The sequence below is a fragment of the Oryzias latipes genome, chromosome 2, assembly GCF_053564925.1.
Source record: "Oryzias latipes strain Hd-rR chromosome 2, Olatipes_Hd-rR_3.1".
In the NCBI taxonomy this organism is placed as follows: Eukaryota; Metazoa; Chordata; class Actinopteri; order Beloniformes; family Adrianichthyidae; genus Oryzias; species Oryzias latipes.
The window spans coordinates 39,714,886-39,733,755 of record NC_136238.1 but is presented as its reverse complement, the minus strand read 5'-3'; the positions used below and the strand labels follow the sequence as shown (position 1 = coordinate 39,733,755).

General features: G+C 41.4%; 1 protein-coding gene across 1 annotated transcript in view; it reads left to right on the top strand.

The window, feature by feature from the left end:
• Window positions 1-17,645, top strand: part of si:ch211-246m6.5 (von Willebrand factor D and EGF domain-containing protein) — a 31,190-nt gene extending 13,545 nt beyond the window's left edge. The window contains exons 12-33 of the mRNA XM_078939193.1: window positions 74-951; window positions 1,090-1,226; window positions 1,324-1,482; window positions 1,554-1,658; window positions 2,986-3,100; window positions 3,511-3,776; window positions 3,856-4,072; window positions 4,150-4,287; window positions 7,214-7,531; window positions 9,692-9,862; window positions 10,369-10,697; window positions 10,788-11,253; window positions 11,342-11,437; window positions 11,527-11,622; window positions 11,768-11,863; window positions 13,286-13,381; window positions 13,452-13,547; window positions 13,627-13,722; window positions 15,277-15,372; window positions 16,420-16,515; window positions 16,615-16,712; window positions 16,976-17,645. Coding sequence (XP_078795319.1) covers window positions 74-951; window positions 1,090-1,226; window positions 1,324-1,482; window positions 1,554-1,658; window positions 2,986-3,100; window positions 3,511-3,776; window positions 3,856-4,072; window positions 4,150-4,287; window positions 7,214-7,531; window positions 9,692-9,862; window positions 10,369-10,697; window positions 10,788-11,253; window positions 11,342-11,437; window positions 11,527-11,622; window positions 11,768-11,863; window positions 13,286-13,381; window positions 13,452-13,547; window positions 13,627-13,722; window positions 15,277-15,372; window positions 16,420-16,515; window positions 16,615-16,712; window positions 16,976-16,996 — 4,186 coding nt within the window. The 3' untranslated portion in view covers window positions 16,997-17,645. The remainder of the gene's footprint in view (window positions 1-73; window positions 952-1,089; window positions 1,227-1,323; window positions 1,483-1,553; window positions 1,659-2,985; window positions 3,101-3,510; window positions 3,777-3,855; window positions 4,073-4,149; window positions 4,288-7,213; window positions 7,532-9,691; window positions 9,863-10,368; window positions 10,698-10,787; window positions 11,254-11,341; window positions 11,438-11,526; window positions 11,623-11,767; window positions 11,864-13,285; window positions 13,382-13,451; window positions 13,548-13,626; window positions 13,723-15,276; window positions 15,373-16,419; window positions 16,516-16,614; window positions 16,713-16,975) is intronic.
• Window positions 17,646-18,870: the final 1,225 nt, after the last annotated feature.

Below are 18,870 nucleotides of genomic sequence, written 5' to 3'. Positions count from 1 at the left end.
ACTTGGTTTGGGATACAAATATAATTTACCAAACAAAAACAGTAATTTACTCTTTTCTTTGTGTTTTTGTTAGGATAGCTCCTGGTGAGAGTTTATTTGACAAAACTCCTCCTGGGACAATTCAAGAGTTTAGGAGACCTTTCTGTCAGTGCCAGAGAGATCACGGTGTCTCTCAACATGCCAGCAGGGAGACAACCGACCCCCACTCTGACTGTGTCGCATTTGATAATGTGGATTACACATCTGTGTTTCCCTCTTTGGACACGACAGTGGAATATATTAGGAGTCCAGAGGAAGACGAAAACATTCTGAACATGTCTGCCTTCGGGGTCCATCCTCAGCCCCTTTGGCTGCACAGCCAGAGCAACCAAAATGATAACAGGGATTTGGAACTAGCTGGTGAGTTCAGGGAGGATTTTTTGCTTTCCGTTGACAAACCAAAGCAGCGGGATTCACTTGATATCCGTCCCATTTTTGGCCTCACTCAAGTTGATCTCGAGAGCTTTGCTTACTTTTTCCCCGAGGACCATCAGGTAGAACCTCGGCCTCTACCACAACCCCAGTGGCCCACTCCAAGCGGCACAACCTCGTCCAAAGCCTTAGAGCTGTGTCATATGGCTTTGGCCAACTGCACTGTCGGTACAGTGTGCAAAGAGCTCTTGGGACGCAATCTTGATGAAGCGGTAGCTCTCTGCATGATAGACCTGCAGCTCAAAGATGACCTGAGTTGGGATGACGCCCTACAGCCATACTTGGAGAACGAATGTGAGAGGCGGCTGTTCCAAAACCGCACCTACAGGTCCACGGACTTGATAAACTCACTTAGTGCTCCTGTTGAAGTAATCATGGCCCTGCGCTGCCCTAACTTTTGCAACGGAAACGGGGAGTGTACAGAGTGGGGCTGCAAGTGTTACCCCAACTACAGCAACCATGACTGTAGCCTTGCCATCAGTAAGTATCTTTGAAGGCTTCATGATGTTTTCTTAAAAAGTTGAATTATTTTGCATACCCTAACTGTTGCTACGGAGACAAGTGCGTTTTTTTTGTTAACATACTTCAGTTGTATGTGTAAATGTTTTTTCCCAAAAGATGAACCGACCCAGTTAACTGATTTGGAGTATGGTGGACTATGTGACTTCCGAGTCTTCGACTGCCGGAGCGTTCGGGTTTTTGGCCTCGGCTTCATTGATTCCCCCAACCTGAGTTGCTACGCTACTCAACTGAAGGTACGAAAAGTGACATCACATGTGAGGCCAAGGAAACCTGACAAAACAACAGAGCTCTAAATGTGTCCACTTTTTTCCCTCTACATGCCTTTAACAGTACATAAACAACGTTTGGCTTCCAGGAGATAAACAGAGGACAAAAGCTACCTTCGTCAGTGCCAACGTGGTGGACTGCGCCGTTCCATCACTGAGCAACACCGCCGTCAATACCGAAGAGCTGATGGACGATAAGCCTTACGCACGCTGGGATATTGAGGCATGCTGGAGTTCTCATACTGAACCACAAACATATATTTCATGGCACATTTATGATTTCTTTTGTCTCAGGTGTCAAATGATGGCTCCCATTTTAGCCAATCCAAGGTTCTGACCATCTTTGATGGTGTCTGCCAAGTGTGCGAGGCATCACGCTCAGGACTCTGTAAGTTAAAGGTAACTTACATTTTAATAAAAAACCTCTTCTTTCCTGTCTTTTCTATTCACTTATTTTCAGAATCAGAACCATTTATCGTCGTTACATTTATAAATTGTAACGAGATTTGAGTAGCTCAGTAACAGACCGAGGACATCAAGAAATAGACACAGTCTGCAAGTATGCAGATATACAAGGATCCAATTTTGCACACATCCAAAGGATGGTCTTGGTGTTCTTGGACCAGGTGAGATCAGCTGTTATGGTAGTGCCAAGGAAGGTGAAGTTGTAGACCCTCTCCACGCTCATGCCATTGATGTTGCCACAGTGTCTCCTGAAGTCAAAGATAATTTCTTTGATTTTGGTGGTGTTTAGGAAGAGGTTGTTGGTACCTGGCACCATGCAGACAGACTGGATACCTCCTCCCGGTATGCAGCCTCGTCCTCTCCCATGACCAGTCCCACGCAATTGTGTCATCTGCAAACTTGATTATGGCGTTGCTGGTGTGGGCTGGTCTGCAGTTGGCAGTGTACAAGCTGTTCAGGAGTCGACTCGGTACACATCCTTATGGGGTTCCTGTGCTCAGAGTCCGGGTGGAGGAAAGGTGGGGGCCGAGTTTGACTGTCTGCGGTCAGTTGGTGAGGGAACAGATTGTGTGCATTTCTGATTATTGAGACTGAATCAACTCCATACCTCTCCCTCCCCCAGACCCACAAACAACCCCCAACCCCTTTCACACCTTAAGTGACGGAAAATAAACATTGGGAAACAAACTGATTATGGATAAAGTTAGTTAATGAAAACGCTCATGATCCTTTTCAGTGCTAGGCATCGTGCCCGTCCTTAGTCAGGCTTTATTTGTTTATTCATTATTTATGGGGCGGCCATGGTGCAGCGGTAGGGCGGTCGACCCATAATCGTAATATTACAGGTTCAATTCCCGCCTTGCACGCTCATGTGTCGAAGTGTCCTTGGGCAAGACACTGAACCCCACCTTGCCTGTGGTGGGAGGTTGGTGCCAGTGTTAGGCAGCGGAGCCGCCGTCAGTGTGTGACTGGGTGTGTTCATGGGTGAATGGGACTGTGACTGTAAAGCGCTTTGGGCCTTTGAAAGATGGTAGAAAGCGCTATATGAGTATACGCCATTAACCATTTATTCACCTAATAAAAGTCAATGGGTTACGTCAGTCATTAGCGGTCCAGTGTGTATATTTGCATTAGAAATACAGCTCGCCAATTATATACTCTGAGTACTGCCTGCTAAAGGGCTCAAACTCATCTTCTAAATGCCAAAGAACTTTTTTCACTGAAGGTGGACACCAACAACTACTTTCCGTTTGTCAAGCAGGAAGGGACATGCAGCATCGACGGAATGTGCTTCGCAGCCGGAGAAGCCAACCCCAGCAGCCCTTGCCTATTCTGTGACCCCAACTCGTCCAAGTTCACTTGGTCTCTAAACCATGGTACGAGCACGTCACATTACAGGGTGCGACGTTTCCACTTTACGTTGCAAGTGGCGGCTCCCAGCAGCAGATCAAAGGAGCTTTCCAAGCGTGTTCTGACCTGCAGTTTAACCAATCTGGGAGTAACTAAATTTAAATCAATCACTTGGGGGGAGGGGGAGGTTGTCTTTAAAACAGAGAGAAGTCATATTCAAAACAAAATAAAGTTGTATTAAATCAAGGATAATTTGTATTTAAATTAAAAATGTACTTTGCAATACAGAGAAAAGTCGTATATAAAGTTGAATTTAAAACAGACATGTCAAACATAAACACAAATTTGTTATTATTGATTTTGTGTGCACAACTTTGTGTATTGGCGTCTCACACTCGTTTCATTTTGGTTTGGTTTGCTTTCTGATTGTTTTCAGTCAACCAGCCGCCATCCTTCCACAGACCCCAAGGCAGCTTGAGAACATTTGCCGGAGAGAATTTTATCTTCCAGTTTGCAGCGTCGGACCCTGAAGGCTCTGAGCTCCTCTTTCAGCTAAAGGAAGGCCCAAAGGGGGCTGTGCTCTCCCCCGCAGGCCTCCTTATCTGGAGGGTGCCGCTGCTTGTAGAGGGTTTCGGAACAAGACGCACCTTCCGATTCACGTTGTCGGATGAGTGTAACGCCCAGAGCAGCTTCCCTGTGGAGGTAACGGTGAGGGTGGAGGAGAAGAGTGGGAGAAATCCACTAAAGGCGTCTCAAGAGGGCTTTTTCTCCTGTGGGGCAGATTGAGGTGGTACCATGTGGTTGTCTGAATGGCGGCACGTGCGTGACGGACGTCAACTTTCCCGCCGGCAGCGGGAAATATCTGTGCATCTGTCCTGAAGGGAGGAACGGCGTTCTCTGCGGCGGAAATGACTGCTCGCTAGCGCCGTGTGCTGCCGGCAGATGCATCGCCGCCGCCAGTGGGGGGTATCGGTGCGTTTGTCCTGCAGGACTGCGAGGTAAGACCTAAAGTCTGCAATTCCGTGATCCGTTAGCCATAATAACAGCTGCAGTTTACGTCATGACTGTTGGGCAGGTTCCACTTGTTTGGAGGACGTCAACGAGTGTGAGAGGAACCCCTGTTTTCCAGGAGTCCAGTGCTTCAACAGCTTCGGCTCCTACAGCTGCGGTTTGTGTCCCAAAGGCATGCTGGGTAATGGGACGACTTGTAATGGTAAGATGACACAAATTCAGACAAGTCTAATGTCAGAAGACGCTATAGGGTCAAGGAAACTGTACAAAAGAATAGGAGTTAGTGCCCCCTCGTATTCCAAAAAGGAAGTACCTGCTGGCCCTAAAAAAACAAATCCTATAGACTTCTAAAGCAGCTATTACTCAATCATTCTATTGGTTAGAATTCATTATTTTAGTAGCGTGTTCTTGCTAATTATTGTAAGTTATAAACTGACCAATCAGGTGCCTCAAAAAAAAGAGGCGGTCTTAAGTTGAACGTTGAACTCTCCCTGCTTTCAAGTGAAAGGGCTGTGGACATCCAACAAGCTCACTCCTGACATGACAAGAGTGGTTGTCATGGTAACAAATAGTTTTTGTATTTGTTTGTATGCACTGCGGCATAACTCTGCAACAGATCCGTGTCCGCAGTGCCTCTCTGTCCGTGGGGTTAACATTTTTAAATTCCGCGAGGTCTCTCGAACCGAACGCCGTGAACGCAGCACGGAATAAGAACTTACGCCAAGGTTTAATTCATAGTCCACAACGCTCATGGTGTTCTGTTCGAAAGACCTCACGGAAATAGAAACGTTAACCCCGCGGACAGAGAGGCACTGCCGACACAGATCTGTCGCAGAGTTACGGCGCGGTGGGAAAACAACTTACGAGTCCAAGAAGATAAGTAGTAGTTAAGGAGACAAAAAGTTCAGAGCTAAATTGACTAGTGTAGCCACGCATTAGTTGTATAAAACATTGTAGGTAGGATTTTTTGATAAGGTAAGACGTTTGGATAGCTATAACTGTCTTTTTGTACTACAGGTAGGAAAATCTCACGAGGTAGGACAGATTGTTAGAACACCGATACTAGCGCATGTCGCCTACCGGCAGTTGGAAGAGGCTCGGTCCCAAATGTCAAAGTGGTGCTAATATCATGAAACTTTAGCTGAAGGCTTTTCCTTTCGCAGCTCTTTTCCGATATATGAAGACTTGATGTCAGACTATTCCGGCAAACATTTGGAAATTCCGTGAATCACTACTAAATCCGAGTCCCTGATTGGTTTGACCTGGTTTAACTTTCAACGCACATTAAGTGGCCTCGTTTAGTACGTAGAGCCCAGAAACAGTCTCAGAAACTTGTTTAGCTACATTTGTACACAGTTGCCTGGGAAATGGACTTTTCATTGGAAGTGATCGCTGGAACGTGCATTGCCGAGGGCGATGTCAACATAGCTTAATAGCTGTAACAGTAGTCCAGGTTCTTGACTTAAACACAACTTTTGCTTAGAAGAGGAATTTTTGTACCAGTTATTGAAAATCCCCCCTAGATTGATAGGCTTTCTGGCTACTTACGTATCTGTGTAACATCTTGTCAGGTGACAATAAACCAATAAACCCATCAGTTAGACCTTCAAAAGCCGTGGTCAAACAAATAAAAAAACATTTGACAAAACAAATTCAGTTCTGTTACTTTTTAAGAAGAAGCAGGAAAAATTACGATCCACTAGGAACCTATGAACATTTTTGGATTTGGGAATAAAATTTCCAAAGATTGGCTGAATTTTAATTTGTAACATGACAACTCAAAAAACAACAATACCAAACTTTTTTTCTGTTGCTAGACGCCACCTAAGATCATCTGGACATTTTTGTTTATTTGTCTAAACAATCACAGGTGGAGTTTCCTTCCGTTTGTCATCTCTTAACTGTGTTCTGAAAAGAGCTTTATGTTCTTACAGCTGTTTCCAGATGTGGAGATGATGTTAGTCCAGACAAAGAGTTCTTGACTTCCAAAATCTGGAACCAATAAGAGGTCTAAAGTTATTAAATTCAGCAGTCCGCCAAAGTCACACAACAAGTTTTTTAAGAAAAAAAGGCTTTTTTGGGGGAACAATTTTATAACCTGAAGAGGATGTTTGATGCATGAAACCACAAAAACTTGTAGGTTATTTTGTCAGTGATTGTGAACAGTAGCATTGACTCACAACAGCAAATGAGGTCTGAGAAGTCCTGTCTCAGAGGGGCATTCTGGAGGGATCGGGTAGTTGGGCCTGATGAAATCCAAATGCAGGTTATGGGCTGCTTCCATTGGTGGGTACTGTTGGTTCAGTTTCGTCACTCTTGTGTATGTGCGTTTATAACAAAAGGGAAACATCAGATGTTATAAAATCTTCAGCCAATAAAGAGCATGTGTTTCAGGAAGTACTGTCCAGGAATAAAGCAAGGAGACAGAGGAGGAGCCTTGGACTTCCAAAAAAAAGAAAGCTATATTTAATAAACATCACTTTTTTTTTGCACCATAAGTGTGGGAAGGGGAGAGGATGATGACACCTATACGATGTACGAAGACATGCCTGTCAATTTAAAAGCTCAGAGCTCGTCTTGTCACGTCTCTGTTCCTCCTTCATTGAAGCGTTGCTACAATAATCATCCGCCACGTCTGGTCTGCGAAAACTTTGTATGGCGTCATACTGGTCCGCAGCGTTAAAAAGGTTGGGGACCCCTCGTATAGTTGGATGCAAAAGAGAAACCCAACAATTATTGGAAAGATCTAGACCAAAGATGGGCAACTACAGGCCTCGAGGGCCGGTGTGGCTGCGTGATTTCAAAATATCCAAGCCCTACTCATGACTGATTACCTGATTCAAGTGTGTCAAGCCAATTGGAACATGCCGGAGCAGGAGATGTTGGAAAACATAATGTGACCCTCGAGGCCTGGAGTTGCCCTTCCCTGATCTAAACTTTACAAAAGATTTGAAGGTTAATAATAATTTGTGGTGGCTAATACAAAACTTGATAAGTCACAAGAAGCCATATTAAGTCTCGTTGAATATTTTATCATTTGTTGGATTTTCCAATGAATGTCTAAAAACGGCCTCTACGTTTAACTAGTTTTGAAGGAGATGTTAGTCATGCTTTTCTCTTCATTGCAGCAGTCTATGGAGCAACCACCGTCTCCCCTAAACCTGCTCCTCGCACAAGTGTTTACAAGTCCGATGTTCAACTGACAACCCCCAGAAGGACTGACGCTTTCCAGAAAACTTCAGACAGTTCCACGCACGGCGAGGCAAAACAACAAAAGCTACCTGCAGCAAGTGACTCAAAGTTCCCCTCTTCACTAGAGAGGATTTCGGTAATCAACTCAGGCCGCAAAATCACCACCAACCATGTGGTGTCAGGTCAGCAGGAACCCAACAGTGGTGCTGAAAAAAATTCCACTGTAACATTGGGAAATATCGGTAAAACAGAAGGTAAGTCTGACCTGACACGAAACTCACACTCGTCGGTTAATCCTTTTACGGTAGATGTTTAGCTCTGTAGTTGATGTTCTTTGGAAAATCGTAACTCTTCCACCATTCACAACTAACCTAATTTCAACTGATTCTGAAGCGAAGAAAAACAGCTATGCAATGAGTGTTTTCGTAATTAACGTAAATCATTTAATTCTGTCAGAGAGAAAAGCAACTTTTGGGGTAAAGGCAATGTGCAAAGCATCTTTTCTCAGTATCAGCTGATTTACGCTCATCGTGTAAATCAGGGGTGTCAATCTCCACGCCTCCTGTTGGTTTTGCAGATGTCCTGCCTTGTCTGCTGCTGATGACCTGGATCAGGTGTGTTTAGCCAATGAGGAGTTTCAATGACAGGTTGGCTGGAAAACATGTAGGACACCGGCCCTCGAGGCCTGGATTCTGATATCCCTGGCGTAAATTGTCAATGAGTTACATTCCTTCAAAGAGCATGTTTTATTTAGTGGTTGCTAGCAACATCTCCATACTGATCGCGATTCTCATGTCTGCTGCGTGATCAGAGTTCCTGCGGTGCCTTTTGAGTGCCCGGGATGGTGTGTCAGTCTGTTAGCAGCGCGTTTTCAGTGCCGTTTGTGTCCACAGTTGAAAAAATCTGAACTTTGGCAAAGAAGACCAATCAGGTTTGGTCCGTGATCTGCTGATGACATGATCAGCGGGTAACAGGGGTGGGACCAAGTCATTGTTTTTCTAGTAAGTCTCAAGTCTTTGTCCTTATGTCGGAGTCAAGTCCAAAGTCAGAAGCAGGCAAGTTGCAAGTCAAGTCCAAAGTCAAATCCAACAAGTCTCAAGTCGAGTTCCAAGTCAAGACCAACAAGTCTTATGTTGAGTCCTAAGTCAATACTAACAAATCTAAGTCAAGTTCGGAGTCATAAGCAGGCAAGTCCCAAGTCGAGTCCAAAGTCGAGAGCAACAAGTCTCAAGTCAAAACCCAAGTCAAGACCAACAAGTCTCAAGTCCAGTTCAAGTCCTACAGTTGAATGTGTCAACGGAGTAATATCCAGTGTTTAAATGAGTATAATTATTTAAACGGATCATGTGTCCTTTTAATAGATGCATTTATCAAAATTTTGCAAATATATTAGGTAAATTGCTGCTGAGGTCTCCCAATTTGATTGGTTGAAATGTCGGATCAAACCAATGTGGTCCTATCACGTCAATATACTTTTTAATCTTTAGATGTTCGGGAAAATAGCAAGTCTTTCAAGTGAGATCAAAGTCCGAGTCATGTTTTAAATTACTGCTGTTGACATCCAAGTTAAGTCTAAAGTCATCAAATTCATGACTTGAGTCCAAGTTATGTGACTCGAGACCACACCTCTGGGAGGTGGAGTTCAAAACCAACATGGAGGAGAATCTCATTGTTCCTCTCTTGAACTTTGTGATAGTTTTCTTGTTTGCATGGAGACGTTTTCTTGTTTTCCCACATCTGACTCAAGTCGTCAAACTTGGTCACAGGGAGACGGAAGTACCGCTGAAAGCGGCCGTCACTCACATGACATTCCTTCATTATATAGTGAACTTCACTGTACCGGGATGTCATGAGCCCAGACATGGAGACGTGATTACCTATGCTTTTTAGAACTTTTTAAGATCTATAAACTTGATTTCTCAACATCATCCATGTATTGATTGTTTATCAGATATACAGTCAGTGCTCCCATGTAGGAGTGAGGAGGCTAAAATCTTTAGACAGTAGCTCCTCCCACATGCATCTGGAGGATCAATTTTATGAACACATTTTTGGACAAGTGTCCAGCAGCAAATCTGATGCTCATCGGAAGTGATTTGAGGGCACAAAAATCGAGATCCGTGGGAACATAGCATTACAGGGATATAAGATTCTTTTATCTGTTTACAAAATGAGTAAAATGCTCTACGGAACTTTCTGTATTGTAAATTTTATGACACGAAATATTTGCAGATGTACTCAGAACTCTGGCAACTAGATTCCTGATCAAAAGTTAGTCCCCTTAGAAAAACAGGTGGTGTAAAATTGGACTACAAACATGGAGCAGCTCAAAATTGCTGAAAGAGCCGCTCACTAACTCAACTTTCCCGGATTTAACATCTGATCTGACCACACATCTGCATTGTGTCTTTCAGGATCTGCTCCGGTTCTGGAAGTCAACACATCGGCCACGTGCGCCAGCAGGCCGTGCTTCCCCGGAGTCCAGTGCATCAATCGCAGACCGCCGCACGTCGGCTACGTCTGCGGACGCTGCCCACCTGGACTATACGGGAACGGTCGGATCTGTATGAAGACCCCCAAGGAAGGTTAGGGCTTCCTTTCCCTAGTTCCTCCGGTAAACCAACATGGAAGAAAAGCTCATCGTTTTTGCTTGTCCCAAACTTTATTTGTATCAGAACAAACATTATTCTTCTCCTTCCTCTGACTAATGCGGAACAGCAAGTTGTCAAACAAAGATACGGAAGTAAAGGTGAAAGCGGCCATCATCCATGCGTAGCTTCTGCAGTAGATGGTGATCGTCATCATACTAGAAGAGTCTCTAAATGATGTCATGAACCCAGACATGGAGTTGTGTTTACAGAGCTTTACAAAATTAAAGAACCTAAGCTACTCTCTCTACATTATTATCGTCTTTCACAACGTAGTAATTAGACTGTAAACTGAAGGTTAGCTGTAGCTCCTCCCTCTTACAAATTTGCATCAGGGTCATCATTTTTCTAAACACAAGCGTCTGTGATCAAACTTGATCAAAACAATGGCATTAGGTGAAATTGTCTTGAAAACACTGACACATTTCTTCTTCTTCCCTCAGCATCAAGTCTTCTCCTTCAGCAGCAAACCTTATCCAAGCCCAGTCGGTCCCCTTACAGAGGCAGCAGTCAAGTGTCCAAGCTCCACCTACCTAGCCTCCCAGTAAGACACAGCTACAAGCACCTGTCCTCACCTGTAACCAGAGCGCAGAGAGAAAATCCTCTGCATGTGGAAGTGGTGTCGCAGAGAGGGGCTGGGACTGGGAGGAGGGAGGCGGTCACTATTACTAAAGATAATCCAAGGACATCTACTAGCGTCCATAATTTCAGATCGATCATCGTAGAGAACACAAGATCTAGAATCAGTACTCAGACAAAGGTGGACTCTGAGGTGAGTTGATAAGGTTGATGGTTGAGCAACTACGTTTTGTGACCTTAGACTTGGGCAACACTTTCTATTCTTCTCTATGGTGTCTACTAGTCAAAAGGAACACCAACTGGAGCGAAACTTCATGAGATGACTCCGTCCAGACAGGTTTATCCGATTGCAAAGCCCCAACAGAACCCACAACCACAGCTCAACTACCAAGTCATCACCCGTGCCAAACCGTGGACCCCGTCCAAACCTCTTACTGCAGCCCTTACAGCTCTGTCCTACTCTCTGTCTGAGTCTGACTTCTCTGCAGACGGAGAGGAAACAGAGTCCATATCAGAAGATGAGGTGGTGCAGAGGACAAAACTGATCCTAACAACTCAACAGAAAGCAACCAAAAACTCCACACCACAACAAACCAGGTTCAGGAGCAGCACCTCAGCTTCCAAACAGCCAATGAGCTGTGCCAAGAGGCTGTGTTTTCCCGGTGTCCAGTGCGAACCGACCATAGATGGAGGCTCCCAGTGTGGGAGATGTCCTGTAGGATATACTGGTGATGGACAAAACTGTCAAGGTAATGCTCAACTAGAGCGCAACCATCAGTAGGACGTGTGTCTTACTTTTGAACTTGTTGGATATCCACAAACAATTTTGTTCTCAAGGTATTTGCAGACACGCATGTGGACGGAACATGGAATGCGCTGCACCCAACACGTGTCGCTGCAAATCCGGCTACACTGGGTCAAACTGTCAGACCGGTAAGAGACGAAATATTAATAAAAAAATCCCTACAACTTTGGATCAACATTTGTTTTTCTACTTTTTTCTTTCTTTTCACATTTTAAAGCGATTTGTGATCCAGAATGCGTGAATGGCGGTGTTTGCATTGCTCCAGATGTCTGTCAGTGCCCCAGAGGTTTCCAGGGAGAGACTTGTCAGGAAGGTATTCGGTTAAATCCCAACAATATAGACGACTTGTTTGGACAGTTTTAGGATAAACTGTAAACTTCAGATTTAATATCTATGAAATATGAACATTTAAACTCGTTCATACAGTAAAGTCACTGTGATGAAATGTGTTTCTGCAGCTTTGTGCAGGTTACCATGTGAAAACGGAGGCAGCTGTGTGGGAATGCAGACCTGTTCCTGTCAGTATGGCTTTGTTGGTTCTCATTGTGAAACAAGTGGGTTAAAAAATTGATTGTTGGTTCTTATTTAGCTCTAATTGAATATATATGTTGCTGTAATTTCTGCAGTCTGCAGAGTCGACAAAAATTTTTTATTCCAAATTTCCATTGTATACTTAATTCCGAGAAGTTGAAGTGCCTCCAGGATTTTGTGGGCATTTTATTATTGATTGTTGCAGCACAAGAAGCCTTATGTTGCGACTGGTTTTCTATAAGGAACTGTAATTTATTTGTATATTTTTAACAAAAGGCTGTTTGAGTATGCCCTCATTTTCTATTTATTAAAATACATTTTTATTTAACCCCATGAGAAATGCACAGCATTGATGAAATTCCTCATAAAACAGGGATTTATTATAAAATAAAGCAATTTTGTAGCCCCGTTTGTGCAAAAGCATGTGAAAGATAGAAAAAAGTATTTAATAACAGGATGCTTAGAACAAAAAGATAAACATTATAGTTACACAAAAGGTAAATTCTGACACGTGGTAAAAACATTCACATGCGTGGTAACTAATTTACACGTGCTAAATTCACAAACGTGAAAAATAACTCACACGTGGTAAATAGTTTACACACGTGGTTAGAAATTCACATGCGTGGTAAATAACTCACGTGGGTGAATAACTCACATGTGCTAAATTCAAAAACATGGTAAATAATACACACTATGTAAATAATTCATACATGTGATGTATAATTCACATTCGTGGTAAATAACTCACACGTGGTAAATAATTCACGCGCCGTAAATAGTTCACAAATATAGTAAATTCAAACACATGGTAGAAGTAGTTCACACACAGGGAAAATAATTCACACACATGGCACATAATTCACACAGTGGTGAATTCACACAATTGGTACATAATTCACATATAGTAATTATTTTACACATGGTAAATAGTTCACAAACGGGGTAAATAATTCAGACAAATGGTAAATTTACACACATGGTCATTTGTAAATTTTTGCATGTTAAATTTAAATGTAAATTCACGTACACACACGCCTGCAAACTTTGAACACAACATTTGACCCTTTTCTGTGTTTGTTTCACGGTTAAAAAGTTCTCATCAATCATCCACTTTCGATTGTGCTCCACCACAACGTTAAAGAACACAAACAGCGATTGTAACATCCTGTAAAGGCTAGGAAACGTTTTTTACATAATAATAAACAGTTTGGTCTAGGGTTTAGGTTTGATACTGTTTTTCTTTGATGTTATTTTGTTATTACTTTAAAGTGATTGAAAATTTTCACTCTATCCAAGTTTCTTTTGGATAAAGAATTGAATAACAACCCGAAAAAGATGCTTGGCTAACTACTGGTTGTCTATCGTGTAATCGTTTGTCACCGTGAACCTGACCGCTACATTGCGATAAGCTGTTTTTTTGTTGTTGTTGTTGTTAAATCCAGTGGTGTGTAGCCGTCACTGCCACAATGGAGGTCGATGTGTGTCCCCAGATGAATGTTTATGTCGGCCCGGCTGGACGGGACCAACCTGCAAGACCGGTAAGTTCATCAGTGCTAGCTTAAAGATAAGTGCGGTATAAGCTAGCACTAACAGCCTCTCCTCCTGCAGCTCTGTGCTCCCCCGTCTGTCTGAACGGAGGTTTGTGCGTTCGTCCAAACATCTGCGAGTGTCCTCGCGGTTTCTACGGGGCTCAGTGTCAAAATGGTAAGTCTGGAATTTCGGGATTTTTGGAAAAGCAAAATGTAACAAAACACAAGTGGTTAAAAGTTTCTTTCTCCTTCAGCTGTCTGCAGTCCACCGTGTAAAAATGGAGGGATATGTATAAGGAACAACATCTGCTCATGTTTGCGGGGATACACAGAAAGCCGCTGTGAGAAAAGTTAGTTCTAGACTTTTATATTATGTGTTTACAATAAAAGTTTAATACTTTAGAATGGTTTCAAATCCATTGTAATCACAAAATGTTCAATTACCGTATTTTCCCCAGTGCAAGTCTCACAGGAGTATAAGTCGCAATTTTGGGTGAAATGTATTTAGCAAAATATGGAAATAAATACGAACAATAATTCAGATAACTATAGGATAAAGAACATGCTAGATTTATACCCCAAAAATATGGTACCAAAATAATTTATTACTTTTATATCTTGTGATTTTTAATACTTTCAAAAAAAAATCAGAATATTATTAATTGAACATTCAATTTATGAATTTTTTTCAACTTTTTGTTTTTAATTAGGACTTTAAAATATTCTTGACCTTTAACTATCATTCATGTTTTAGACCTTTTCATTTCGTGGTAGGAAATTAGCATTTTTATTTTTCTACAATAGTTGTTTCATAATTTCCTCAGCTCATTTAACATTTACCTAAATTTAAACATTTTATTGTTTATGTCATTTCTCAGAACTCAGAATTTAATTAGAATGTTTCAGTTAAAACATTTAAAAATGTTTGTTAGGTTTTTGTTCTTTTTGTTTTTCTCAAAAATGTGTTTAGCTTAATTACGCTTTCTGTTAGCTACCCTAAAGGTTTCTGTGCTATTTTTTAACTGCTGCATAGATTTAAGGATATTTCTTTTTTTGTAAACATGCTCTTTATTTTTATATATATAGTCATCAAATATTATATGTAATATTTAGCCTTAAATGTATATTATAAATTTTAAAAGTGAAAGGAAAAAATTGATACGTTCAGTTTTTTTGGGGTTATTTATGTTATCCTACTGATTTGCATGTACTTTAAAAATTTCAACAATTTAATTTAATTCAATTTTATTTGTATAGCCCAAAGTCACAACAACAGTCATCTCAATGGGCTTTGTACTGGTAATTGTTAAGTAAACATAAAATCCAAAGGATAATGAATACATAGAATTAAATTAAATTGTTGTTGATGGCTTATCATTCCTTTTTTTCATCAAATAAACCTTTATTTATAAATGGTCATTTTCACTGAGGGCCACATCAGCATAGCGGCTGTCCTCAAAGGACCAGATGTAACCTAAAGATGTAACTAAATGTAATGAAAAATAAATGTAACTACTCCTTAATGTTAAATAACTTAATAATTATTTATTTATTATAACTTTTTAAAGTGACAATTACAGTTGCATAGAAAAAAATGTTTGCCTGTTACTCTAGCATAAATACTTTTAAATTTGATTCTGTCAGGTTAGGTTTTATTGACAGTGTTTAAGTCCTAATGTATAGTTGTCCAATCCGATATTTCAAGTCCAATACCCCCTAGATATGAATAAATACACACCTATTATTATTTTAATAAAATGACATGGCGGGCCACATTGGGCCTTGAGTTTGACACATGTGCTATAAAGGGGTCAAAGTTCAATTTGTTAGTAGGATTTCATTTTTAAGGCCTGTCCTTTTTGTTTATTGCTAAGCTACTTTCTTCCTCCCCTCCTCCGGCGCAGGTGTGTGTGAGCCCAGCTGCATGAACGGCGGCAGGTGTGTCAGTCCAGGTGTTTGCGACTGCCCATCTGGCTGGCACGGTAACAGATGTGAGAAACGTAAGGAATGGCATACATTGAATAATTATTTATGAACTTATGAATTTATGAACAAAATACTAAAGCAGATAACAATTTTGAAATTTGGTAAAAGAAAAAGAAGAAATTAAGATTTTATAACTCAAAGTTTCTTAATTTTTAATCCACATTCTTTGTAGATGATTTTAATGCAGATTATTTTTATGCAGATGATTTATAGTTTTATTTGTAGATGCTTTTTATGTAAATGATTCTTAATTTTCATGCATATTTTCTTTTGTTGATGATTTTTATGCAGATTATTTTTTGTAGAGGATTTCTATGCAGATTATATTTTTGCAGGTGAGAAGACAAAATAGGGTTCACATGACGAACAAATACATATCTCACTCAAAGGATTTTAAATCAATTGGTCATCAAATCTTACGGGATTTACACGTCAAATTAGTATCCGCCACCTCTCATTTGTGCGTCAAATTCACTGCTTAAAAAGGTGTTCATAAATGAGTGGGAGGAGCTACTGTTATGTTGTTGACAGTCACATTACCAACCTGTCAAAGGACAAAGCTGATTGGTTGACGTGATGCAAAATCTTCGTCATATTTTGGGTATTTGAATATCGGAAACGCAACGTTGCCCAAAACACGCTGCTGCTAGAACTTTATGCAGGATGATCAAAATGCGCAGCATGACCTCTAATTATTGACTTGACATTGAAACAAGATGCCCCAGACGCGGAAAATCATGTTTGTTATGAACGTAGCTTAAGCCTGTTACTGTTTTCTCTTTAACAAATAATGTTCCCTAAAAAGTTGCAATACAAATAAAAATTGTTTGTGAATTGTTTGTCAATAATTTTAAATTAATTTAATTTAGTAACTAGCCGAACTTCACGTGGAAACATTTAGGTAAATGCTCTGTGCAACAATGAAGGCAGGAATTTAAGAGCCGCGTGGATAAATCCCTGATTATCCAGCTGAGGTTTAGACTTACCGTACTGCTGTAATTTCACATAAATTAAAGATTTACCTTATATGTCGAAAGTTTGATGTCTTTATCCCGTTGCAGCCAGCTGTCTCCAGAAGTGCCTGAATGGAGGGGAATGTGTCGGTTCAAACACCTGCCACTGTTCGCCCGGGTGGCACGGCACGCTCTGTCAGATTCGTGAGTATCTGGGCCAACTCAAAGAGCAGACACAAGTCCATCTTTGGAAAGGTCCTCTGTTGTTTTCAGTCAACCGTTCCTCTTTCTGTCACCTCTCAGCTCACTGTGACCAAAAGTGCCTGTATGGAAGTCGCTGCATCCGGCCGAACGTCTGCGCCTGCAGAAGCGGGTACTCGGGGACCCTGTGCTCCAAGAAGGTAATCAAGGGATCCCTTTTACCCAAACGTGCTAAATAATGTTTGTAAAGCAGGTAAGATGATGAGATTTCACTCTAAGTAACTTAGATAAGCCCTCATTCATAGGTTTAGGTTCTGGTTTTTGTGCAACCAGTACCTAACAACTACTGGTAAACTTCCTTAACTTCAGTCTTTTTGGTTTTTAACTGACTTTGATCTGGAGGCCAAACAGTATCGGCTACCGTGGATCTTTATGGTCAGCAGATCTTGTTCTGTTCTTTCAGCTACCTATCCCGAGGGGCTGATCATCCAACAGTCAACCGACGTCCTGCCAACATAAAGCTGGACTTAGGGTTTATCCAACGCTGAGCTACTCTAAATCCAGCTCTCTAATGTTTGTCCAACGCCTAGCTAAGGTTCATCCATGACCCAACTGAGGTTCATCCAACGTTTGTCTAATGTTCATTCAACCCAGCTAAGGTTCATCTGATGCCCAACTTAGGTTTATCCAGCGCCCATCCAATGTTCATTCATTGCCTAGATAGGATTAATCTGACGCCCGACTAATGTTCATCCAAAGCCCAGCCAAGGATCTTCCAACATACAACTATGGTTTGTTCCAAGGTTTACCCAACACCTAGCTAAAGTTCATCCAGAATCTAGCAAACATGAAGAGGAGCAGTAGCATTCAATCAAGGCTCGCTCTGGCTTTTTATCTACCAAAGTGTACAACTGGTTTTCCTTTTAGTATCCATTTGAAATATGTTCAGTTTCTAGTGTAAATATCTCTGTGTTCAGTGTTTTCACCTCAAACTCAAACGTTACTCTGCATATTTATTTATTTGGTTGTCTTATGTATTTCCTGTTGTATATATTTTTTAACACCATCTGTTGTTTTATCAACACGTTGTTTACTGGCTGTTTTGGAGGAAAATAAATGTCGAGTTAAAATTTCTTGGAGTTCTGTGTTAAAATGTTAGTAAAGCTTAATTTATTAGAAATTTGAGGTATAAATAAATATTCTTAAAATGTTTATGAAAAACGAAAATCATCATAGAGAATCATAGCGTCTCCAAGGAAGATTTTAGATCCGTGCTGGGGCACTAAATGAGAAATCTCTCACTTCTGCAATCTGCCCCTAGTGGTTTTTGATGGAACTACAGCACTCATTTTTGTTCTGGTTTGCCCTAAAAAAAAATGATTATAGATTGATGTCATTGAGTGTATACGAGAACTGGAGTGAGTGATCGTGATGTTTTCCATAGACTTCCTGCTTCAACAAAACCAAGTCAATCCAGTTGCCATTTTTTGGCGATATGGACGGCCCACGTTGGAGCCAGATGTCAGTAAGCAGCCATTGGTCCGAGTCAGTCTGAGTAAATGATTCCATGGCAACCACTTTCACCAATCGGGAGTGCATTTACTGGGAGGCCACACACCCACCACTTGAAAGCGTGAGAGAGAATCTTTCAAACATTTCAAACAGACGATGTCAGGGCGGGCAGACACCGCCCACTTTTCCCGAGGCACCTGATTGGTTAAAACGTCAGTAACCCTTGTGCTATCCTATGACCCCACCCTTACATTGACGTGTTCTCCCTACCATGACAAAGGTGGAAAGATTTCATGTAATCCATGGACACCAGTGAAGATCACAAATCATTGAAGAAAAAAGGTTCAGAGCACTGTCTAGTGGGTCTAGATGACCCAACTCCCAACAATAAAGTGCCTAGGATAGCACAAGGGTTAACAGAGAAAATAATATTGTGGAAAAAACATGAAAATTAGCAAAAGAAATGTCTACATTTCTGAGATTTTGGGAACTTCTCGTTTACAACTGCGGGGGGGGGGGGGGGGGGGGGTGAGAATCAGTTCAATTCCTACTTGCAGTCAATGGTTGATGCTCAACTAAATATTGTTTTCGCAGGATTTACTGCCATCTAGTGGCAACTATAATGGCAACCATGTAGAAAACAATTTCTGGAGAAGATCATCTCACATGGAGCGTAACCCTTGTGCTATCCTAGACACTTTATCATTGGGAGTTGGGTCATCTAGACCCACTAGACAGTAATCTGAGCCTTTTTTCTTCAATGATTTGTGATCTTCACTGGTGTCCATGGATTACATGAAATCTTTCCACCTATATCCACCTTTGTCATGGTAGGGAGAACATGTC